Here is a 24,946-nt window from a genome sequence, read left to right as displayed (position 1 = left end):
ATACAGTGTTTCACAAAACCTTATTGAAAAATATAATTCAAACCAGATGAGCTCTGAGCCCTGTGGTGTGGTGGGGAGCAGGACGGGAGCTGCTGTCAGCCCCAGGTGGGGAGCACGGGACCGAGCCTCCCCCGTGCAGGGGGGCAGCGACCATGGCAGGTCCTCTGGGACAGGGCTGTCCCCAGCACAACTCCCCTGGGACAGGGCTGTCCCCAATGGGAGCGGGAGGTCGGGGTCCTGGGGGTGGGTTGGGACCTGGGGGTCGGGGAGTTGGCTGCTACCTGAGGGAGGTGCAGAGGTGGGGCCAGGCTCTTCGCAGGGACACAGCACAGCAGACACGTTCCCAGGAGCTGGCAGGGGGACCTGTGTCACCGCGAGGGCGGTCAGACGTGGGAGGCGCTGGGCACCTCAGGCACCCCAGCTCTACGCCAGACCCAGCTCAGGCTTCCTAAGGAAAAGGCAAGCAGAGGTAAAATTAAAAAAACCTGGGCAGCAGCACACCAGGAAACCGCACGTGTCGGTCAAAAGCACCATCACCACGTTCCCAAAACAGGTCTTGAAGCAGGCAAAATGCGGGACACGTCCCTTACCCCCGGCCTCCTCCCCAAAGGAGCCTGAGAGAGAAGAGGAAAAGAGCAGCAGCGCAGACGCTGCCCCACCGCCAGGAGCTCTGGTGATTGCCCTTTTCTCAGGATCTGCTCGCGCTGCAGCACCTGACTTCAGCTGAAACGCTGGCAGAAGGGAGAGCGTAAGGTAGACTTGGAAGCAGGAGGTGCCAGATCCACGCGTCTGCCCCTGCAGTGCTTCAGTTACCCTGCATGGGCAGGGAGGAGACCAACGTGCCCACCCCACCCCACCCCACGACCCGGGCAGCGGCATTCGAGGCCCTAAGAAAGCAGATTTCCAAAATCCTGGTTTTCAAGTTAAGTATTTTTATTATCAAAATTATTACATCTCTTGTGAAAGTTCAAATGTTACAGCATGGTGTAAAAACTCCACTAGAGTAAGAAGCTACAGCCCCCACCTTTCCAAGAGCTTTCCAGGGTCCCTCCCTCCTGCCCCCCGCTGCATCCGGAGGTGCTGGCGCCTCTGCGCAGGGCCCCCCCGGCCCCCTCCTGCCACCCGGCAGGGCAGAGCCCGCCTGCCCCATGCTGCTCATAGCATGAAAGGGGAGGCTGCACACCCAGGGCGAAGCTGAGCGAAGTTTACACCTATTTTATACAGTATACAGACACCCAACCGTGGGGTGACAAGTTCCATCCCAACACGCTCACAGCCAGACAGTGTGAGAAAGTTAACTCTTTGATTCAATATTTTAAAAGTCTCCCCTAGGTTGAACAAACACCTGATTTCAATTGTGAATTAGAGAAACCTGTAACAGTCCTAAAAAAAAAAAAAAAAAGGAAGAAGACTGTGCATCTGAAAAAGACAGGGGAGACAGACTCACAGCATTATGTTATCCAAGAGAAAGGAGAAGTTCCACTGCAGCACCAGGGATGACACCTGTCGTATATTAGCTAACCTACTATGGTTATAACTGAATATAAAATTAGATAAATAAAAACACGCCCGATATTACAGTAAACAAGTGAGAAAGAAGCTGGCAATCTTATGGAATTGAACAGACAGCGCACTGTGTTTGGGCTGGCTGTGCCGCCACGCTCAGCGGGAAGGAAATCGGGGTCCCCCCCAGCCCCGCCACAACCCGGACCCCCCCGGACCCGCCGCCACCTTCCTGCAGCCCCTCCGGACAGCCGCTGGCTCCTCAGCCAGCCTCGGGCACACCGCAGCACCGCCGTGCTCACCGGGGCGTGCGCTCAGAGCCCTGGCTGCAGCAGCACCCCCGGCACCGCTCCCGCTCCCCCCAGCTCCTCTGCAGCGCCAGGCACACGCACTCCAACCCCCCCCGTGCTCGTTCACATTTGCGGAGACGCCGTGGTCCTGGAAAACGCTCCGGCCGTGGCGGTCGTCACCCAGGCCCAAAGGCAGCGGCGTGCGCTCGTCTGCTTGTGACTGGAATGATCGTAAGGGGTTAAAGCCCTCCCCAGAACGCACCGAGAACCTGACCTACACAGAGAGCTTTGGGATCGGAGTTAAACTTCCCCAATGTTTTCTTTAAACCGCTTTCGTATAAAAAAGACGTCCGTACTGCATGAGTGACTATGGCCATGGGCACGGACAAGAGACAGAGGCTGCACCACAGTCATTGCACTTGAACCATTTTCTTTTTTTTTTTTTTTTTTTCCATTTTTTTTTCTCCTCTCTTCTCTTCAATGTACCCACGCATTAGGGAACAGCTTTGCTACAGTCTCTGCCTCAGAGAAATTTGCTTTCTCCTGCAAGGCCAGAGGCCAATACTGCTCACAAATCTCACCCGTGCGTTTCAGACCTCAGCCTCTGACCCCTGGCAGCCCAGCATCAGGTGCAAGCTCCCAACACCGGCCCAGGAGCCACTTCCAGAGGTGACTGGAAGGAGCTATGGGCAGTTTTGTCCTCCTGGAGTCCAGGCAGCCCTAGGAAAGTCCTGTTTGAGTCTTTACTCCAGAACCTTGAAGCTGCTGAAGTCTGTACTGATGGACACTGCTTCCCCCTCGGTGCGGGTAGTGTTGTGCATTGGAAATCACTCCCCCCCGGGAACCCTGGTAGAGAACAGACTGCCCCGAATTGGGCAGGCTGATAGTCCGCAAGTCTGACTGTAGTGACCGAGCACTTTGGGGAACGGAGGTGGAGCCCGACGCTCCTGTGCAGGGCTGGGAGCCAGGCTCGGAGGAAAGAGAGTCCACAGCCGTGGGCTGTGCTGGGCTGGCAGCAGCAGGGCAGCTCTTCTTCAGGAGGCTGCCGCCGGCACTGCCAGAGTGCTGCTGGCTGCTGTAATACACCGAGTTCCCCGCAAACAGGGCAGAGGAGTCTGTGGAGACCGAGTGGGCAGGGCTGGAGTACGAGGAAGAGGAGAGGGAGGTTTCTGAGGAACCGTGAGAGAGGCTGTGTCCTGTCCTCTGTGCTGCTGCTCGGTAGCTGTAGCCGGGAGAAGGAGTAAGGTGTCCTCTGTACGGGGAGGAGCTCTGCTGGAGAAGGGTCTGCGATTCGGCCTGGGGGCTGTCAGACTGCAGGAGCTGGGCAAGGGAGAGGGGGGAAAATAAGAAAAGACACGTCAAGGAGACCAGCTTCTGCACCTCCTACCTCATCGTGCTCCTGTTGCTTAGCGTGGCAGGCCTGGGAATAATTTCCAGCTAAAGCCATTTCCCCTCCCCCTGCCCCAATGCTGTTCAAAGCTTCATTTCAGAACGGGCAGGGAAGAATTACAGATGACAATTTACCTGGTAGCTGTATCGAGAAGGACTGTAAACTGCTGGTCCTTTGTGGGCTTCTGGAGTGTCTCCTTCTGCTGTGTCTGCAATGTACAGCACAGTCAAGATGTTAAACGTCATCCCCTGGACTGAGGTCATGGCACTTCCCTTTCAAGTGACACCTGCACACCACAGTTGTCTTGTTCTGCCTCCAGCTACAGCCCAGACAGGAGTGGCTTCTCCAGTCAGCAGCCTTCTGGAAGCTGAAGGACCCCAAGAGAAGGCAACTGGAAAAGCTTCACATGCATACAGCAGCCATGCACCTTAGGAGCTGCTGCCTCCCTTGCACCACATCTCCCTGGTTTAGCAGAAATCTCACTCGCTTTGGACCAGCCTGTCCAAAGGAAGGGCAGCCCCTGGTGACTGCACACAGACTGCTTGGGAATTCAGACAGCCTGGGGCTTTCCAGAGGGATGCAAGAGGCAGAAGACAGATTCTAAGGACTCAGCAATTCTTCACTCAGCTTTGGTCAGAGGAATCCAACCTGGCTACCAGTTACAGCTGGGGAATTACAATTGCCCCTTCCTAGCCGGCTTGTCAGTAGGATCCTGCTGCGGGCTCTCCTCAAAGGCACATCCAAACACTAGAGCCCTGCGCTGCCAATGCTGACGGCACCCCCACTGCTGTTTTGGGGATTTTGCTTTACAACTCAATTGAGCTGTTACGAAGTGACTTACTGTTAGACCTCAGGAATGCCTGTTTCAGAAAAAGACCGGATGGTATAAAAAAAGCTATGACTTGTGAGGGGTAACAGCAGCACAGCACACACTGATGCACCTTAGCTACATGAAAAAAAGAGCAAGCTTCTTAGTGGAGCAAGCCTTTCCATCACCCCAATCTTGCAGGTGTGTTTTTTTTCCCCACCAAATATCTGAACCTGTACTGAGGGAGACAAACACTGCAAGTGACCCAGTCACTCTGCCCCAGGTGTTTTTCTGTTACCGCTACTGTCACCACGGGGTCCAGCCTGCGAGCACTCTCTCTTTAGGAGGGAGGGAAACTGGTGGGACTGGGAGACTTCACATCAGATTTACGATGTTGCCGTCTGATGAGATGGAGTTGTTTATCTGCAGGATTTCTCAGCAGCAGTGTTTGAAATGCCGTGGTGAGATAGCACTGGTATTAGTATCAAATGTACATGACAGATGTCTCGGACCTGAAACAGGACACGCTGCCTTGCTCTGCTCTGTACTTCTGCCAGACCAGCCTGGCTCTGTACCAGATGCACTGGCACGAGCAGTGGTGTCAGCAGCGCCCGTGGCTTTGCTGTGGTTGTCCTCTCTGTGCTGCATCACAGTCACTGGCTTAACTAAACAGGAATCTGGATGGAGTTGTCTTGTCTGCTGCCGAGGCTCAGACATCTTCCTCGGGGCACAGGACCCGCACAGAGACTGGTACATGAAGCTTCCAGCATGTCCTGTGCCACCTTCCATTCTCTGAAACTACATCCACTGCACCAAGGAGCTGTTTGCTGTGGGTGGCATTCTGAGTACTGCAGTGCAGAAAGGCAAAGCTTGCAGTTTAGGGCATGTTTTGTTAAGCAGTCATGCACAGAAGAGACTAACTGCTCAATTCAGGAGATCAGAAGCTGAGTATGAGAATCAGGAGAAACCTAAAGACTTCTGGAATAAATTGTTTCTTAAAAGGCCAGGCACATCAACAGTGCTGCAGACATTACTGGCAGTGTCTGTTCACAGAAAAATCTTTGAAAATTTAAAGCCCATCTAAAGATCCTAAATTACAAAGTGTGAATAAACTATAACCTTCCTGAATTTGCTCTATGTAAATCTTAAGAAGACAAAGCCAACATTTCCCGCTCCTGTATCTGAATAACTGCAGAAGGAAGGACAAAGCAGAAGTGAGAATTGCTTCTTTTCTTGCCAGTACTGGCCTGTGCCAACCTAAGCTATTTATGACATGACAGCTTTAACCTACAGCAGCTGCGATTCTCTGAAGTGTGGCGTGCACAAAACTCAGTTTCATTCCCATGTGCTCCATAAGGAAATCACCAGAAATCACCCAGAATTTTTTTTCTCTCAATATTTTACTACCCATTACAGCACCAAGCAAACGTGTATCTTCACAACTCCTACAGGTGATACCAGGAGTGGCAGGGGCTCAGTCACTCGTTTTGTTTCACAAGCAGCAGTCCAGCAACTGGGGGAGGGAAGAATGCTCACAGAATCTCAACAAGCTACTGAAGAAATTGCCAGAGCATGCAAAAGAAGAAAAAATATTTTGCTGTGCTAGGATGAAAGAGGCAACGGTTTCCACCAGCCAGGGCACTGAGTTTCAACTACCTGGAGTGGAATTGGTTTTATGTAACCAGGAGGAAGAATGTGCAGTGTGCAGGCCTGCTGGAACAGGCTGGATTTTGCCTGCCCTTCTTCCCTTGCAAAGTAAATGAAATAAAAATAACTCCATATCACAGCTAAGAAATGAGGCAATGAAGAAGTGATCTGTCCATCTTAGAGAAGTCACAGCTGATCTGTACACCGCAGGCGGATAAAGGAGTGGTGTAAGCTCAGCTCACGTCACAAGCACTCACTGACCCTGCATGCTACTCGGTGAGGACAATCCATTATTCAGAGAAGGAACATAACAAAAACTGAGTTAATCTCAGCAAACGGGTCTATTTCACCAAACTGACAAATACCGTAACTCAAGGAATCAAGCAACTTCAAACAGAGATGAGGTAAGGCTTGGAAGCTACATCGGTTCTTAGCACTGCCTAAAGCCTACGCCTGCATTTTAGCGAGAGTAAGACATCTATCTGGATGTTCAGCCAACTAGCATTATTAAACGACAGCACCTTCATCCCCAGCGTGCAGGAGCAATCGAGGCAATGCTTGGTTAACCCGTCTGTCTGAGGGCAGAGTTGTCCCTGCCAGAGCCAAAATGCATCGAATCCAAACTCTGGATAAACCCGGAGGTTGTCCAGATCTAATGGGAAAGGGATACAGGCTCAGACAGTATTACCTGAATACCAATTTGCAGAAGGCTTTTATAAGGCATCGATGATGACAGAGATGAAGGTACAACTAAGTTCATAGGCGAGTTTGTGAAGCTACTTGAGCCCAGCATTTACCACCAAGTTTTCAGAAACATCATCTTCCTACCTGTATCTCTCTCAATGACACTGTCACAGGTGGGTGAGGATTCTGTTCTCTGGGACACCTTTGCACCACTCCGCAGCACCTTCTCAAGTATGCCTCGGCCCTCTCGAAGCCTCTCCACTGACGTTGGGACCATCCTGCAACAAAAACCCAGGAACAGATGAAGACTGCTGTTACACAGCTGAGAGCAACGTGACCAACGCACAAGGGGGCTGTGGCGTCCTTGGTATAATTACAAGATGGGTTTGTCTTTGAAGTCTCAAAGGTTTCTGCTTAAATTCATTGGTATGAAGTTATTGCAAATGCAAACCCCTGCCACAGAACGGAGGGATCAGAGAACACCAGCTCTCTAGACAGATGAGGAATAAAATTCTGCACTACTTTTCCGTCATAAATAACCTCCTGTGGGATTTTAGATTGTCCGTCACTGGCTACCATGAAAGCACTGCCCTGAGAAAAACAAGGTCTTTTAGCAGAAAGATGCTACAAACATTCAGCTCGGTAGATCACCTGATTACAGGACACTTTCTCCTAAAAAGTTGTTTCAAGATTCAACAGCATTTGGAAAATCCTGTTACTGGCTTAAAATCAGATGCAGTTATTTTGCACAGATTGCTCGTATTCAAACTAAAGAGAAGCCAAACCAGTACCCTGTAGTAATACGGTGTCAAGATAGTACAGTCATGTAATGCAACGTTCCTGGAGCAGAGCTAGAGTGGCCATTTTGCACATTAATGCTATTTTGTCCCATTTACTTTGTAATGTACAAACTCTCAAGATCAGTGCTAGATCTTGTTCCATGATTTATTACAAGCATCTACTCTGAGGTTGAGAAACAGAGGTGAAGTGGCTTTACTAAAGCCCGTCTGTAGAAGAAAAGGAGAGCCACCGACACACCCTAGAACCCTACCATGCTCTGGACCATCCAAAGCTCTTTAGAAGTACGTGTTTTAACATGGAAAATAGTAGCACTCTTATTAAGGGTTCAGAATGTCTTAACCCAGAAACCAAAAAAAGCGCGCCCTAAAAATGCCCACATTTAAATATTCCAATAAAACGTTAAACACACTGCATACCATGCAAATATGCAGCCTAACACTGTGCTAACCGACTTCTGTATTTGTTTTTCTTTTAAAAGATATTAAAAACTGTGCTTTACATTAGCTTTTTCTTTTTTTTTTTTTTTTTAATTTTAAATAAACAGCCCAGACACTGAAGTTCACCCCTCACTGAAGCAGAAGGGAGAAGGGGCCACAGTTCACACCTCATGGAGGTGAATGGGGTGAGGGGGTGAATTCACACCTTCGTTGCTGCTATTGTTTTGCTGGAGACAGTTTTCTGCAAGGCTGGGTTTACTGGGCAGCAGCACATCTGTTTACATTGTGATGGCTGTGTCTTGGCAACTGAAAGAGACAGAAACTTATTTTTTTTTAAATGAAAGCTATTGGCAAATATTGTAGAATTCAGCAAAAATCTGGACAACTGAAAATTAAGGCACGTAATTTTAGATCCCACCATTTTCTTCTGTCCCTAGTATTATATTACTGTGAACATCTGAAAATGTATCAGAAACGTAAGCACTCAGAGTTAAAGATGAAATTGGTTCACAACTTTAACTCTGTATCGTGCAGTTTCTCATATATACGTATGTATATTTTTTAAAGAGGAAGGGGGCTGAGAGGTTGTTAGCCTTGTCCATTAAAAGACAGAACAGGAATAAAAAAGGCAGCAAAAGCTGCTTAACCCTATCAGCATGGTTTCAACTTTTACACTGTGTCCTGTACCAATACCATCTTTAATCCCACACAGCAACATTTACTGTTGAAACCATGTGATAAACTGAAGCCAGAGCATCTGCTGAGGAGCTAACAGAATATAAAATATCACACAGGAGCAAGTTTACCAGTCCCCTCGCCCCCAAGTAGGTTTTTTTTCATTCAGCTAGGTTTTTCTTCCACCTTTTTTGCAGGCAAAAGTGGCACAGGAGGAGAAGGGCAAGCGATAACAAGACTTGGACAAAACAGATTAAAACCCAATCATCAGCTGACTGCCTCAGCTGTGGCCAGGCTCAACATCTGGCAGCTCAGCTGGCAGGCACTGCTGTCAGGAGGTACAAGGCAAATTATTTCCTATAAATTTTCAACTTGAGGAGTGATGATATTTACAGTGGGGGAGGATGGGAAAGGGAAGAAAGAACGTCTTATTACTCTTATAAATTCACCCCAAGAATGTTTTCAGGCACTGTCAACGTGAATTTCACACTCCTCACTGCCCTCGGCATCGCTCAGCATCTCTTCCCTTGCCATTCACCTGCCAGTGCATCAACAGTGACACAGCTGCAGATGTGGAAGGTCAGCGTTACGAAGGCTACGCCTTTGTGCTCGTAGCCTCCACAAGCAGAACCTGAATACAAAAGGCAGCAAAGCCACCGCACCACACAGCTCCAGTCAGCAGAACGTCCTTATCCCCAGTGTGTACAGACCACAACTCAGTACTCTGCATTTCAGGGCTGCAGTGCTTCATTTTGGGACCAGACATTACTATCAGGTGCAAGTTTTTGGAGACAAGCATTTCCCCTTATCAAACCTTCACGTGGTAACTCAGTTAAAGTGATTTTTCCATGCTTTTGGCAAGTCATGAATTTCAGCCTGATAACTGCTTTTCAAAGCTATTTGTGCAAGGGACTGCAAAGCTGGGGTAGTTTCACCATCCCTGCTTCTCATGTGCAAAGTTATGGAGGGCTCTTTCAGCTTTCCTACTCAGAAGTTTAACTTCGTTATCACACTCATCTAAACACTGGAAATTCAGCAAGCGAACACCCTTTAAACTAGACGTGGATTAAATTCTCATTGCAGGAGAGAATTCAAAACCGTGTCCTTAAAAGGAAACCACCGGAGGAGACACAACTGTTTAACTTCATCTTTCGGGGAGATTTTTGATATCTAAACTAAGAACTAAAGGGCAGGCTGAGAAGACTGCTAGCATTCCCCATTCCCCACAGCTGTTTAGCAATTACAAAAGAGAATAACGCCAAGACACCCAACAGAATCCATCCAGCTGCAAGTATTGTAATGGAAACGCCCCCCAGAGAGTTCGGTTTGTATCTGCAGAGCAGTTTCAGGCTTGCTCGGAGGGATAACACTCACCACCTACTGCTGATGTTCTCCTGGGATTTGCTGAGTGATGAGGAACTAGCCCCCCTTGAGTCTGGTGGGCTGACGTCCTCTACGTGAGGCAGGGAGGGATGAGAAGGGGAGAAGCCACTTTGTGGAGAGGACGGGGTTCGTACTACAGAGCCCGGCAGGCTGCTGACATCTGTGTCAGTCCCAGAGCTGCTGCTGCCCTGCCGGGTAGGAGTCCCTGTGCACCGCACTGATTCGCCTCCCTCCTTGGCTTCCTGTTTCCTCTTGCGGTATTCCAGCAGAGACACCTGAGAGAAAAACACAGCAGTGAGTCAGGGAAAGCAGGGGACGGGGTTAGGGGGAAGAACGTGCCCATGCACCATTTTTAGAATCATTTCTCTGAGTTTGCAGGTAAAATCTTAAAAGGTACATTGGGATTATAAATCTTCAGTCTGCAGGCACGCTGGAAACACAGCTAAGTGGTACAAGTTTGGGCCACTCATCAACTGCCAGACTTACTCACATTTCCCTCTTTATGACCTCTTCAGCAGGAATATATGGCTAGCATGCCCCTGAGGTTTCACACTACTACAGTATTTGCTTGCACAATCAAGCATCAAGCCTCTGTGCACGCCTCCTCTCACCACCTTTTGGTTCGCTCTCTCCATGGTTTGTGACACTATACAACGTAGATCAGTATCTGTACATCTCAAAAACCTTCACAAAACAGATCTTCAGAGTCCTGTTCACCTCTGCCAGTTCAGCCACACTAACCCTAAAAACTTGGTAAAGCCTTGCACAGAATTTCAGCCTGCATAACTCATGCTATGGTGGTTCAGCAGCCAGCGCTGCAGACTTCCAGCACTATCACCTCAGCAATCCAGGTCTAGCAGAGGCAGAATCTGTTTTGTGCAAGCCAGTCTCAGCTTTGTCAAAGACAGAGACTAAAATGTCCCAAGTGGTGCTGTCTCATAACAGACACAGTGGGATCAAAAGTACACAAGTATTTCTAGCTGAACACTTACCTCCAGTCTGCCTTCCCACAGTGCTGTCATGAGGCTCAGCCCCTCATGAAAGATTCACAGAAGACAGCTCTGCTGAAGAATTTATCAGCTAGGATTCAGTATCTGTATTCAGTGCCTTATGAGGCTAAAATGCTGAACAAGCTATTTCCAAAGGTAACTTAACACAGAAAGTTTTTAAGGTAAGTGTAACCAAAAAACTGCCACAAACAAAGCCAGCCAGCCAGCTGGACACATACACAACTGGTCCAAGTTACCACACTTGCCAGAAAAAATACCTAAGCACAGGTAAGGCACTGACACACATCGACACAAGTGTATGTTTTGTCCCTGGTTTTATGGCAGCAATGCCCGATTGTCATTTCTACTCCGTTCTAGTCCTGTGAGGGTCATCAGCCTACTACTAGCAACAAATACTTACTTACCTTCAGTTAAACAACATTCCTGTGTTTCTCATTTCAAAGTGCTAAAATTTACCTAACAACACTCATCTACTTTTCTGAGAATGTTGCAATGTTTCCTTATTAATAAGTCTTTGCAGTAAGCAGCTCACATTGTCTTTTGAAACATCGGGCCTCTGAGAAGAGGTATTTGCATTGTGATTTGCCCCTCCACCCCCAGCTCTCACATCAAAATCCTGCCTAAGTGGTAGCTCCCTTTCTTTTAGCAACTTTACATCGCTTTCATCTTGGCACTGAATGCCTAGATTACTTGCCAAGGCTGCATTTTAGTTACATTCCATTTTCTTTATTCTCCCTGCAAAGTCTTTGCCGTGGTGCAGACAGTTCCCGCTCAGGTTCCTGCAGCCTTAGGATTTCCTTTAGGAGAATACTTGCCTTCTTCCTCTGTGGAGGATTCTGGGGAGCAGACCGGACGCCTTCGCAAGCCCTCTCGCCGCAGGGAGACATGGATCCATGCACCGTCTCTTTAAGCAGTCCTGACTCGTGTCTGCTGAAATATCCTTCAGCAGGAGAGCTGCAGCATCCCGCTTCTGAATTCATTGGCTTCCTGTCTCCCAAAGGAGCAGATCCCCGCAACAAACCATCCATACGTGGCATAGCGTTCAATGGGGAGAAGGCATACATTAAATTAAACTCTGTCCGAAAAGCCTGATCAGAGCTTCGTAGCAGCATCTGTGCTTCCCCACTTTTCCCTGGGAAGTTCATCTCTGAAGTAGAGTTTACAGAGGGTTGTGGAGCCAGATCAGAGGATCCGAAGCTGAGCAGCGATGGCCGTTCTGGGCAGGTGTTTGCACTGGAATCCAGGTACCCACCCTTCGAATCCACGTCAGATCGGACGCAGTGCTGGAAAATCCAGGGAGGATATAGGATGGGGGTGGGAAGTCAGGGAAAGGGTCAGGCAAGGATGGGGAGAGAAATGTCAGAAAACATTCTGTACAATGTCAGCTCACTGTTTTCTAGTTCCTCTCTCATCACCCCTTTGGTCCTTTCCTGCACTGTTCTGTTCTTTATAGAAGGGAACAGCTAGGACTAAGCAGTAATCCAGTTCAGCTGTCCAGTACAAGACGCTCTTTCCGTATTTAGAGGTCTTACTGCAGCAGAAGAACAAGGCTCAGCACTATCCTCGGGCAGCCAATGAATTAAAAACCAGCATCTTCAAGTGCCCCAAACGTCCCCCAGTTGATGTTAACTAGGTTAGCTAGGTTCCTTATGAGGAGAAAGCAGCAGATTTGAACAGCTGTCCGCTTGCTGTTTTATTAGCCAAGTTCTGGACTGTCCCAAGTCAACCACCACTGACTTTGTGACAACAGTATGATGCCCAGGACCTCCAACCCATTTGTTTTCACTTATTGTCAGCTTCAGCAATCTCTAACAATACTCCATTCATTTAATTTAGACTGCATTTCTACATTCTACATTCTTTGACAAAACCATAATGGCATCATCTTTGCACTGCCGCAGTTTCTGGAACACTAGGCACTGATACAATGGTATACCCATTTTTCTACTCTAAGTGCCAAAAAACCTCCCGGGCAAAGGCAGAATGCTCTCCTTCACCATGTTAATGTGTCGGGAACTCAGACAATGAGCAAAACTGACAATTTCATCCTCTTTGCAGGACTACAGTGCTTAAGGAAAAACACAGCAGCACCAGGCACCAGATATGCCCTACTGCAGCTGCTGAAACATTTCTCCTCTGCTGTATTACAGCTCCAAGTAATCTGCCACGTTAGAGATGAATGCAGATTTTCTACTGCAAAACCAGTCTCTGAGAAAGGTACTTCAGCTCATGTTTTACAATAGGCCAGCAGCTAAATAAAGTACTACTTTCTTGCATCTCTTCACCATTTTAAGACTGCAAGTGAACAGGACATAAATCAAGACTGAAAATAGCAGGTCAGGTGCCCTGCTGTGCCCTTATAAGCTAGTCTAAATTACCAGTGAATGCTTTCCCATTTCTTTCCCAGTAGTGATTTTGCTGCTACTTAGTAAATATCACACAGCACTTATCTGCTGGGCTGGGGCTGATGTTGATTGCTATTTCCTGGGTCTCCATACCCCTTGCCTTCACTTCAGGGGCACACAGGCATGTCAGGTCTGTACATTGCCTGCTTCCCATCAGTGTCAATAAACGTATAATAAATCCCAATCTTCAATTATTTTACTTTGTTCGCTCTCTTGTGATAACCCTGGAAAACCTCTTCTGTCTTATTGTGAGGAATGCTCCACCCTCATTCCCACCAGCTTCTGCACTTCTCATCCATCCCTCCCCTCCCACCGCAGCCTCAGACACTCACTCAAGCACAGGCTCTCAGCCCCAAATGAAATTGAGATGGTGTGATACCTACCTCGGGTGACATGGACTCAGGTCTATGCGCAGGGGAACTCTCAGGGGAGGATACGTTCTGGAAGAGGGAAAAGAATCTTGTTATTCATCTAGTTAAAGAGTCAAGAAGCAAAGTAAAATAAATTAAAAAACAAGCATAGAGGTTAGCAATGACTATTCTAAACAAAGACTATACCACGAACTGGCCCAAAATTAAATGGTAACTCTGTGGGTTTAGTGGTTTCTAAAGCTTCCTGGAAGCACAAAGACAGGGCTAGGCTACAGCGTTTCATGCTGCAACTTAGTACCCACAACAGAGCACATAAATGTTAAGGGAAGAAGCCATCTCATTCTTTGTATCTCTGCTGCTGTCATATATAGAACTTGCACTGTGAAATGCAGAGAAAGATATTTATGGTGTTTGGTCTGAAGACACAGAAGAGACAGAAAGCCTGGTTTTGCCCAAATAAAAGGCACTAAGATCTCCCAAATACTAAGTCTTAGTGTCACTAAGATCTCCCAAACACTGCAGTTAACTTTCATGGACATTATACCAGTAGAAAACAAAAACATAGCTCCTTCAATCCACTTGGGGCACCTCTCCAGCAAAGGTCAAGAGAATGGGTATGAATGAACAGCTTAATTGTATGCCATAACATAGCATCTGAGCACCCATCAGTGGAAGGCAGCTCATGTAAACATGATGGCATTTTTAAGGCCTCCTTCCCAACCACTTTCCATTCTGTGTTACTGACCAGGCGTAAAGTAAAATCAGAAAGGAAGGTTTCCTAGATGTATGTTGCTGTCAGAAATATGGGAGGAAGCATTGCCCTTTGCAAAGCAGAAACTCAGAAAACCAAGGCTGCTCAGAAACTTCTTAGCTCAAAAAGCTTCTGATGAACTCCAAAGAAAAAGTTCTACTATGCTTCCTGTCTCCTATGAGTATTTTCTATCTAGAAAGCCTGAAAATTAAGTTTGAAAAAATTCTGTTTGCAAAAGCCTGATCAACTTCAGAAGCTTATCATACAAGTTCTTCAGAGAGTAGTCAGGAAATTAATCAAGAAGAAAGTATCTTAAAAGTCAGCTTTAAAAAATATATTCCTCAGCCAGCCAGTGGTGGATCATCTTCCACTCACTTGAGGCGGCTTGTGAACAAATAAAACAATCTCTCCCCGGCAGTGTTTTCCTCCTACAGTGCCACAGCTGTAGCATATAAACCTTTACACCTACTGAGGTTGTACTCTCTCAAGTTAGAATCAATAACTAAACGGAACAGACATGGCATTAAAGCAGAGATGTGAGGGATGAGCTGCATTCAGAGAAATACAACAGTTTGAACAAAGCTGCCTATGGTCTACCAAGCTGTTAGACGTTTTTCCTAGAAAGAAGGGCAAAAAAGGTAAATGGGGCAAGCATACAGATGCCAAGTAAAATACAGGCTTCCCACATGGCAACTAACACCTTAAGGTGGGGCAGGAAAACAGTGACTAGACTGTGGAGATACAAGGCAACACTGCTCTGAAGTGCCAGCTCAACCACAGCAGAAGTAAGGATCGCTTTACAATCAAGCTCTGTGCCTCAAACAGCCTTTCATCTCTCTCCTCAACACTCCACAATCTTTCCCGCTGACCTCCAAAGATCTGCCTGTCAGACAACTTTCAAAAAAGGGTTCTCAAAGAAAATAATCAAAAGCACACCAAGCTAAAAATACCACAAAGGACTGTTTGCTCTGCTGCAAAACAGAGGAGGGAATCCAGCAAATCAGTCTCCAGCAGTCTGTCGCTGCACAAAATGACTTTCAGAATTTTTAAATGACAGAATGTGAGCAGCAGACCTGAAGAGTTCCATTTTTTAAATGAAAACAGGCAATACTAGAAACTGGAAGTACAAACAGTATGATCCCTATTCGCATACAGAGATGCAACACAAAATGCAAGCGGAAGGTTCTAGGCTGAACAGATATGGAAAACTCTCCCACAGATTTTAGAGCAAAGAAATCCAACTAAACTTCTTTACTTCTGCAATTTTTTGCAAAAGGAAGCCATCACGAAATCAAAGGCATAAGGTGCTTCCTCGCTACACCATAAAGGGAAAGGAAAACCAAAGAACACAGTGGAAGCTGACAAAATATTTCTACCATACTTGGGATTGCTGAAAGAGGAGCTGAGGATGTCAGACAGCCTATGAGAACTGGAGCAGTTACACTCTTTGGAACAGGCATGGAGGACTGGGAGCCACACTGGCACAGAGAGCTCAAGTGAGGAAGAAGACTAAAGAACACTGAAGAGCCTACAAAATTTGGGAGCTGTAGAAATGAAAAGAATCAAACTAATGTTATCGATGAAGTGAGGGAAGGCCGGGCTGCAGCAAGGTTTGGTATTTAATGGAGGAAGAGATTCGGTATGGCCAAAACTGGAGCAGAGGAGAAAGGCAGCAGTGCTCTGGAGTCTGCCACTATGCTGCTGTTCAGGAAAACAGCCACAGTCTCAGACAGGAAGGTGTGCCTACTGCAACATCTGGGGTATATGCTCCAGTTCTTCCCTTTTTGGCATTCCCAGTCTCTGGTCAGATTTACCTCAAACTGTAGTGGAGTATTGCAGCGACTAGCAGCCAGAGAAGGAATTGGTGAGAACATCATGCCATAACCATTGCGACTCTCCTCCTCTCCCGGCACAGATGAGCAGGGTGTAGCCAGCTGTGGGCTCACTGAGCCAGGAACTGAAGAGATGGGAGGTGGGGGGGTGACAGGAGACAGAGGCCTCAGCAACTTCTTAACATTCTGCTCCATCAAGTAGCGTGACTTCCATTTCTTCAGGGGACTCAATAGGTCTGAAAAGAAAATTTAACCGAGGATAAGGTTACACCGTTAACAACTGCAACTCACAAGCCATCTCCTCCTCGCTACTCCCATCCCAAATGGAGCCCGTGAATCCATAACATGGCTACAAAAGATTTCTAAAAATGAAGCACCTCCAAGGCACTTCTATACCAGCCTTGAGACAGGTGTAGATACTGCTAACAGAACTATACATAACCTGCAACATATAGTGAACAAGGAGAGGAAATATTTCAACGAGTAGGAAGTAATCACAAGAGGGAGCTAGGGGGAAGGGAGCCAGGAAGGTATGTAGTAGAGGGGAGTCAGAAGGAAATGTCACCCTATCACTGCTGTGAACAAACCACAGACAGCTGTGTTTATTACCTGAACCTGACGAGTTCCCTATATACAACATCAATACAGCCCAAACGCATCACTCCCACAAAGGATTAATCCCTCTCCATCATGCCTATCTCTATTCAAAAGAAAATAGTTTTGATGTCTGGTTAACAACAAAAGAAGTCTTCAGCAAATTCTGCAGTTCAGTTGTTTGCTTCTTCAGGTCTTCAGGTCTTGCTCAGGGATGTACGTTTATTTGTTTTGGCACTCTGATCATTTCTTATTAATATAACCTTTCAATAACTGATTCTTAATTATCATCCGTAAATTGTTTAGCTCCCTGTCATTCTTGGAAATCTGATCCCTGGCTGGGCAGATCCTCAACCTCTTTCTCTGTAGAAAGATTCAGACAAAACAGTTAACCATTCTGCTCCTTTCCACACAGATTTTAGCTTTTCCATCCTTGAGACTTACTCATTTTGCTATTACATATATGCCCGTGAGACTTTGCTATATCCTTCTACAGTCAGCAGATACTTAGTTGTCCATCTAACAGCATCCTGCTGAAAAGAGACGATATTGTACTTCCCCCACCCCCACAGGACAAATGATCACACAGCACTGGGGTTAATGATGCAAGATAAAGTGATTGCCTTTTCATAGGAAAATACTGAGAAATTTAACACATGATGCACAAGCTAGAACGGGTCTGCAGAAATGTGAATGAATGGCAAAGTAACATTCTCACCTGCCAGAAAGATGTGCCATCAAGCAGCAGTACACATTAAGATGTCATCCTGTATAGCCGCCTTTGTTATTGAGCAGCTTCCCCAATTTCACACAAGCGCCCACGCTACCCTGATGGTGCTGAGTGCTTACCTGTCTCATCTTTGCAGATGCTGGAAGAACTGCTGTTCTCGTTACTTTGGTATAGACATTGGGTTCTGTTCTCTTGTGGAGCTGGTGAGGTCTGAGTCATCCCCTCTTCTAGGGCTTGTTTGATCCAGCGCTGAAACAGAACGAGACTACATAAACGTGCAACCCCTCCAGTACTTTCTGTGTAATCCTGCAGGATGCACTCCAACACCTACGTTTCTGTGCAGCGTGGCAGACTGCTCAGAACACTGGTGTTACCTCCTTCACACTCTCTCAAAAAGGAACCTGTTAGCACACAGCTGTTAGCACTGAATCTAATAGCTACTGTGACGGGCCTGACTATATGCTCTTGATGAGATTTATTCTAAGCATCAGTCTTCAGCAGTAATAAAATGTTAAAAAAGCAAACTATAAATAGATTTTAAAAATCTGACAGCTAAGAAGTATCAAAAGAAAGCTTCATCAAAAGAAAAAAAAGAGCTAAGTATGATGAACTATCTTAAAACCTTGATTTTCACAAAGTTTCCTGCTCAGGAGCATGAACACACTGCCCCCCTGCTTCACCAAGGCACGTTAGAGCCTTACATAGATTCTCTAAAAATTCCAGCTGAGAAATGGCTGAGTTCAGTCACATAATTCTTCCAGGACTGTACTTGCTGCCAGGCAGAGACAAAGAACAAAATATCTGATAAAATGCAAGTAGCAGCTTTCAGAGGGCTAAAACAAGAAGAGAATAATAAAAGCAAACCTTTTCTTCAGCTACTAATAAAAGAGGTAACAATCACACTGGCCTTTAGAACATGGATGATGAGGAATGTTTCACATCTCATGCAAGTGAACTTGAACAGAAGTCTCAGCATATCAGCTGCTACAGTGGGTGTGCTACCCCCGTATCTTGATACAAGCTGACTCCTGACAGCAGGCAGGAAACCTTTGCTTATTTTACTATCAAAAATAAATACCATAAAATAATGGAAAACACAAAGGTAATTCAGTAGCATGACAACAAAACTGCTGAAAAATAAATACAGTAATTTGCATTTGTGTAGTTTACCCCAGGGACTCACTTTACCAGTCTTTTTTTCTCCCAGAGAAGTTTGACTCCTTAAGCTATCATGGAAGTGTGTCAGAAACTCAGTGGCCACAATCCTCAAAGTGAAAAAACTTTAACGCAAGGGTGAAGAGCAGGTGCCAGGATCTATTTTGATGGCCTTCACTACTGTACAGTAGACACTTTTTCTCTGTTCAAATATATCTCAGTGGATTCCACTGTAGCCACTAGGAAGACTGCGGAGTGCCAGCCAGTCTGGAGCACAGCTACCTTAAGTGCAGCATCTGATCTGACAGCCAAGTCACTGTACAACGTGTGATGAACGTGAACAGGTTATACAGTTCAGTTTCCTTGCAAGGTTCAGATATTGGCATGCTTTGGATGCAAACTGAGATCATCAGCTGAGGTTTTTTGGCACAGTCCTCAGTAGCTTAAGGAAGAGGCCTGCTGACAATCCAAGAAAATGTGTGTGATCTATTTCAACAGCCTTTATAAATCAACCTTCCTGACCGAATAGTCAAGAAGCAGACACGACAGAAAGATCAGGTCTTGAGAGAGCAATGTCATCAAGTTCTGGACCATTTCTAGACCTCAGCTAGCTGAAAAGGAGGTCTTCCTTGTGAGAGTTTTCTGAACACTCCTGAGCACGAGAGGCAGACTTTTTCCTACATCTCCAGGCTGTCAGTAGTGGTGATAAAAACACCAAATGCTAGCAAGCAGTCTTTTCCATGAAAAAGCTGGGGAAGTCCTACAAAGTAGATGAAAATCCTTATTAGAGCAGTTACTGATTATTTACTTTCAAAAAGTAGAGATCTATCAAAAACACTTTCTGCAACATAGGTTCTGGGCACTGAATCCTTCAATATTTCATTAATTATTTAGATAATGGAACAGGCAGTGTGGTTAAGTTTCCAGGTGATGCCAACCTGGGAGAAACAAGAACAAGCTAGAAGACAGTATTCAACACTTTCTTAGTAAACTGGAAAATGCACGGGGAAAAAACAAAATAAAAAAGAAGTACACAGCTCAGCACAGGCTAGAACAAAGTACCATACAAAGCCAGAAACAATCACTTTTAAAATTACAGCCTTGAAAACTAATGGATTTTTTCTAACAAACATGGTAAATCACAGACTGAACACAAATCTAAATCAACCTGTCAAAGAAAATTCAGTCGTCATACTGGGGTGCACAAAATAGGCATAGGCTACATGACACAAAGCAGCTTTCTGCTTTATTCAGCACTTGAGCTGCAACACAACATCCACTCCACTTCAGGGAAGAAGTAGACCAAATGAAAGTCAGACTATGCCGTTCTCTCTCCTGCAGTCAGAATTATTGTATGACTAGAAAATAGCCAAAGGTAATAAAAGATGCATGGGCAGATTACTCAGGTACATGGAAGCAAATATGATTTTGTTCACACGAGTACATATGAACCATCAAGAGCTTTATCTATGAAGGAAATACTCAACAGAAACCTCAGCTTCTTTTTGTAGGTGTATGTTAGTGCAAGACAACAAATTGGCCAGAGATGGAACAGCAAGGTCCAAACCAATTCTTTGGAAAAACTCCTTAAAAAGGTGGCAAAGAAACTAGGACATTGTGCCTGACTTTGAAAGCTACCAAGACTGTGAGACAGAAAGGATTTCCATAAAGCTGCTCTCGGGTAATTATACAGAAACTGGAAAAGCCTCTGAGCAAAGCTGACAGGTGACTGGCAAGATGGATTCAGATAGAAATCTGACTCAGTAAACTAACCTCAACTACTGTTTGCCTGTGGACGGGTAAATGCCAGCATTTGCTGGCCACACACCATCTCTGGAGGAATGAAGTCCTCAGCTGGACTCAGTTCAGGCTTCCTGCAGGGCCACAAATAGCTGTTGTAGACAGACAGTCTGTGATCCCAAACAAAGAGCTGTGGGCTTGCTCTTGTGAACAGCCTTTGCAAAACAACACTGGCTCTCCAAAGAGAACAGATCCCGACTGAGACGCTGTATTCCCGAGGTGTTTTTGCAAAGCTGACCTATTCCTACAATGCCAATCATCCTCTGTGAAAGCAGTGACAAAACACATTCTAAGGGCAACAATTAAACCCCTCAAATCATGTACGCTGGATAATAAACAGCCACCACAGGGGTGAAAATACAAGTTTCAAAGAAGGGAGTCACAGCTCAGTTCTACCACAGTAAAAAGCAAGGATGAAGACTGGGCCCTGGCTAGGCAAGGGTCAGCAGTTGCAGTCTGAAGACCTCCTCAAGTGGCCAGGCAAGGCCAGCTCAGCAGGAATACATGGAAATAGGCTCACAGAAAACACGACAGCTTTATGAGGGTGCCAGTAAGAGCATGATGAGTATACAGCCCCCAAAAGTTAAGACGTGATCAAACATACCTTTTTACAGGAGCTGTAAATTCCGTCCAACAGAAAGGGCCTTCGACGTCTCTCGGGGTTGAAAGGTGAACCAAAACGAATGTAGTGTTTAGGCGTGGTACAAATCAGCGGGGAGTGGATGAGACCCGGCAACATGTTCAGAGTTGTTGCCAAAACTGTCGGGTCTGTAGTAATGCGCAGAGGGCATTCAATGGGGCACTCCTGCTTTTCTGCCTTGTCATTCAGCCATTCAGTAACAAGATACTGAGGGAGAAAACACACACGTCAGTGCGACTAGCACAGGTGAAGAAGAAAGGTGAGATGGCACAAAGGCACGTAAATGAAGCTGTGCTTAGGTCAGCCCATATGCTAAAACCTCCTTACTCCTCAACAGGAAGGAATGCAGCCACGACCTCCTGCATCAGTCCCGATTCACATCTATTGCAGGCACTGAGTCAGGTGATCCTGTTTTATAGAAGCAGCTCAATCTTATGCTCCATTAATATTATTAGAAGGCTCTCCCAGAACTTGATCGCCTTGTTCTAAAACCCGTCTCTAAGCTGCAAGCCTAAATGTATTCATGGCTAGTTTGTTTATGCCCCGTACATGCCAGCTGTCTACTAGCTTCTGCAATTTCTGCTCCTTTCCCTTAGAAGTTTCTCCAGCTTGCACATTATAGTCTGCAGTCACATTCCCTCTTGGTCTTCAATTCTAAGCTAAAAGCTAACCGCTTCTACCTTGTTCTAAACAAATATCCTCCCAGCCTGCCACCCCACTCATCCCAAAAAGATACCACCACTGATTCCCATACCCAGCACACTGCTATGCCATTCCAAACTTACTTTGAAATTCCACCCAACATTTACTACATAATGACTCAATTTTTCTCTCCTCATTCTCTTGTTGGCATATACAAGAGAACCTTTGTTTTACTATCCTTTACAAGTTGCAACACCCCAGTTATTTCCGGTGGCTTTTTTTTTTCTCCTTACCATGGATATTACACCAGAATGGCACTGGTGATATTACTCAGGCCAGTGATTTGAAAGTTGCTACTATTTCAGACCTCTCTCTCCAATGGCTCCCAACTTGTTCTAATGAACATCCTTTCCTTTGGGCTCCAAAGCTAATGCTCTTTTCCACTATCAGCATCTAATCTTTAAATGCTGGCTACCCCATCAGATTTGTTATAACCACCTTTGCAAGCTGCAGCCAAAAGCTCTTCCTAGCTCACTACACATAGGTGCAAACCCACCAGCTCTCTCCATCGTTCTATTAGTAAGCACCCTGTTTTCTTGCAGAAACAATAAACAGCTTGTTCTCCTCACTATGCCCTTTCCCAGACATCACTCATCTCTAATTGCCCTCAATACCAGTACTTAAAAGCAGTACTTAAACTGCATTTTGCTTTCCTCACCCAGGGCTCACCCTCCATCACCCAACTCCTTATGACACCAAGCCCTTCTCTCCCAGGACTCCTCAAGCTGCAACGCTTTCCTCCCCACATATACAAAGGTGAATAATTTGTCTCTTTATATACTTTTTTGCTGTACCCAACAGCAAGACCCTTCCTACTGCACCTCTGCCACCCTGTTGGTATCTAAGTTCTATGCTGATTTACTGTACTGACCAGGCAATTTCTTTTTGATCTTTCTTTCTACAGTGCTGAACAGCCAGACTCTGACACGTGGTGAGAGCTCTTAGACACTATAAGAGAAATAATAAAGCAAACCTTAGGTCATGCATGTTAAAGAACTGCTTCACCTGAGCCAACTTCTCCCCAGTGACTACACAAAACCTCTTTTTCCTCTCTCCAGTTTGAGCACTTGACCATACTTACCTTTTTAGTTTTGGGGTACTTCACTGCAGCCCGATTAGACTGAGATCCCGCAGCCATGATAACAGTTGGGTCAGATCCCACCAACTGTCTGCCTTCTCCTGGACCTTCTACGTTGCTGGTATCTGTTGTGGTTACCAAGCTGGCAGTGCTTCCTTCCTCTGGGACAGCCTGTACAAGTTCAGCTTGCTGGGAACTGGCTTGTTTCTGCCTTCTCAGTCTTTGTGCTGAACTGGTCCGGTATCGAGAGAAGCGACTTTTTGGTCGGGGCCTGGAGGGTTTTGCTGGAGCGGGCTTAGTAACTGTTTTTTCTGGGACAGCATCCTACAACATAAATTGTCATTAGTCCAAGCACCATCATGAGTCTTCCTTTTCTCTGCTTATAGGATTAAGGCCCAAGATTTACTTATTGACATTTTCCGACCCACAAAATCTGGTTGGACCCTATTTGTATGGGCTCATAAGATGGCTTTGGGGACCTTATCATTTTATCTGCTGTGCTCTTAAGGCATCAGTCAGAACATTTGTCTTAAGTAAGACAGCAGCAGGAAGCAACTTGCTATTTGTCTCAAGGTAACTATGCTCATTCCTGATCTGAACTGACATGCATCGTTCTAGGCAAGTATCTGGGCTCTGCCATATAATGGGGATACATGCAATGAAAATAGGCCCAAAAAAACCCCACAAAACTCCTCAATTACTGTAGCTATACCTCCAACTTAAGGTCATATCAGTACAGAAGGGTACAGCCTACTATATGGGGCCCAATGGGTGAAGGAGCTGAGCTTAATCCACCCAGAGAACAAGGACACGCAAGAGCAGCCTTTCTACATCCAAACTGAGGCCATCAAGAAAATGCAGCCAGGCTCTTTGCAGCAGTGCAGGGTTGGAAGATGAGACAACGCACATACATTCAAATACATATAAGACAAGTTTTTCACCACGAGAACAGTCCTGAACTGAAGAGGCTTCCCAGAGAGGCTGTGCAATCTTTGTCCTTGGAGGTATTAAAGACAAAACAGGGTAAAACCCTGGCCAACCTTGTCTAACCTCACAGCCATGCTGCCGAAAGCAGAATGCCCAAATTTTCTCCCAACTCAAACAATCAGACATGCTGCGTATGAGCTCGGTACAAGCAATGAAACAGTTCCATTTTCATCTTACCGCTACTTGTGAAGACCGCCGTGTGTTCACCCCAGTACTGCTGGTACTGTTAGAAATGTTTGGAGCAGCAGCACTCAGTGCTGAACTTCCATCCTCCGTTTCGGGAGTCTCTGTTTTTACTTCCTCCAGGTCAGGAGCCTCAGAATTGACACTGAGTTCAGCGTCGGTGCTGTTCCGGTCTGATGGCTGCTCTCGTCTCCTCTTCCTCTTTTCCAAGTTTTCAAACATGTGCATGATGGCTTCTACCTTCCTCTCTTCCCGGGACTAGAACATGTAAAAGGAAATTTAAGTTAGCATTGTAAATAATGCACGTAGAGAAAAGGATGCAAGAGCAGAGATGGGATGCAGCACAGTTGGCAGAATGACTGCCAAACAGCAGTGACACAAGAGCCAGATAGGGGACAGAAGGAAACTGTGTTGTTTTTTTTTTAACTGAATTTTTCAACATGGCAAATTTCCCAGAATACCAACAACATAATCATGTGTTCATAGAGTAACTAGAAGAACTAACATTGTTTTTAAATAGGCCCACTTAGATACTACTGAGTTGTATTTATAAAATAGCCACAAGGAAACATATAATTTTGAAGAACTAAAATCCTTGAAGAAGAATAAGGAGAGTGAAAAGGTGACCTGAAAACAAATGGAGCTACTTGCTAATGAACAAGCATTAGAAATAAACATAAGCCAGAGGCAACAGAAGTAAGTGGATCAGTAATTTGCAGCAAATATAACACCACCGTGCAAACTGTCAGGAGATCACCCAGCTCGAAAATAAAAGCTTTTGTCCAAGCAGCTTACACAGTGGATAATAATAACAGAACATGAGAGGCAGAGAGGAAAAAGAAGGTATTTATTAGGTAAACAAATGACAGGAAATCTTATCATCTAGCTGTGTCAGAAATAATTGTTAATTACGCATATAAAAGGCCCAGTACAATAATGCTGCAGTGACTGGCAGACAAGCTGAATCAAGTCAATTTTAAGGGGTGGGATGAGGTGCCTTCTAGGAATTCTCATGGGGGGGATAAGCGTCTTAAAGCACACAGCAATACTCAATCACGGCAGCCTGGCCATTACAGTTTGTTCCAAAAAA

General features: G+C 45.9%; 1 protein-coding gene across 5 annotated transcripts in view; it reads right to left on the bottom strand.

The window, feature by feature from the left end:
• Positions 1-2,247: 2,247 nt before the first annotated feature.
• SETD5 (SET domain containing 5) overlaps positions 2,248-24,946 on the bottom strand; it is a 39,500-nt gene continuing 16,801 nt past the window's right edge. For 3 of the 5 annotated variants that reach the window (XM_032194000.1, XM_032194001.1, XM_032194002.1), the window contains exons 13-23: positions 23,851-24,114; positions 22,690-23,010; positions 20,871-21,113; positions 17,431-17,560; positions 15,970-16,223; positions 13,417-13,473; positions 11,444-11,911; positions 9,610-9,893; positions 6,467-6,600; positions 3,318-3,391; positions 2,248-3,113 (exon numbers count right to left, since the gene is read on the bottom strand). In XM_032194000.1, coding sequence (XP_032049891.1) covers positions 2,514-3,113; positions 3,318-3,391; positions 6,467-6,600; positions 9,610-9,893; positions 11,444-11,911; positions 13,417-13,473; positions 15,970-16,223; positions 17,431-17,560; positions 20,871-21,113; positions 22,690-23,010; positions 23,851-24,114 — 2,829 coding nt within the window. In that variant the 3' untranslated portion in view covers positions 2,248-2,513. Of the gene's footprint in view, positions 3,114-3,317; positions 3,392-6,466; positions 6,601-7,621; positions 7,867-9,609; positions 9,894-11,443; positions 11,912-13,416; positions 13,474-15,969; positions 16,224-17,430; positions 17,561-20,870; positions 21,114-22,689; positions 23,011-23,850; positions 24,115-24,946 lie in introns of those variants that run through there. The other 2 variants (XR_004253702.1, XM_032194003.1) reach the window with 2 other exon arrangements.

The sequence above is a fragment of the Aythya fuligula genome, chromosome 10 (assembly GCF_009819795.1).
Source record: "Aythya fuligula isolate bAytFul2 chromosome 10, bAytFul2.pri, whole genome shotgun sequence".
NCBI lineage: Eukaryota > Metazoa > Chordata > Aves > Anseriformes > Anatidae > Aythya > Aythya fuligula.
The sequence above is the reverse complement of the archived record's forward strand: the minus strand, read 5'-3'. Positions and strand labels throughout refer to the sequence as shown.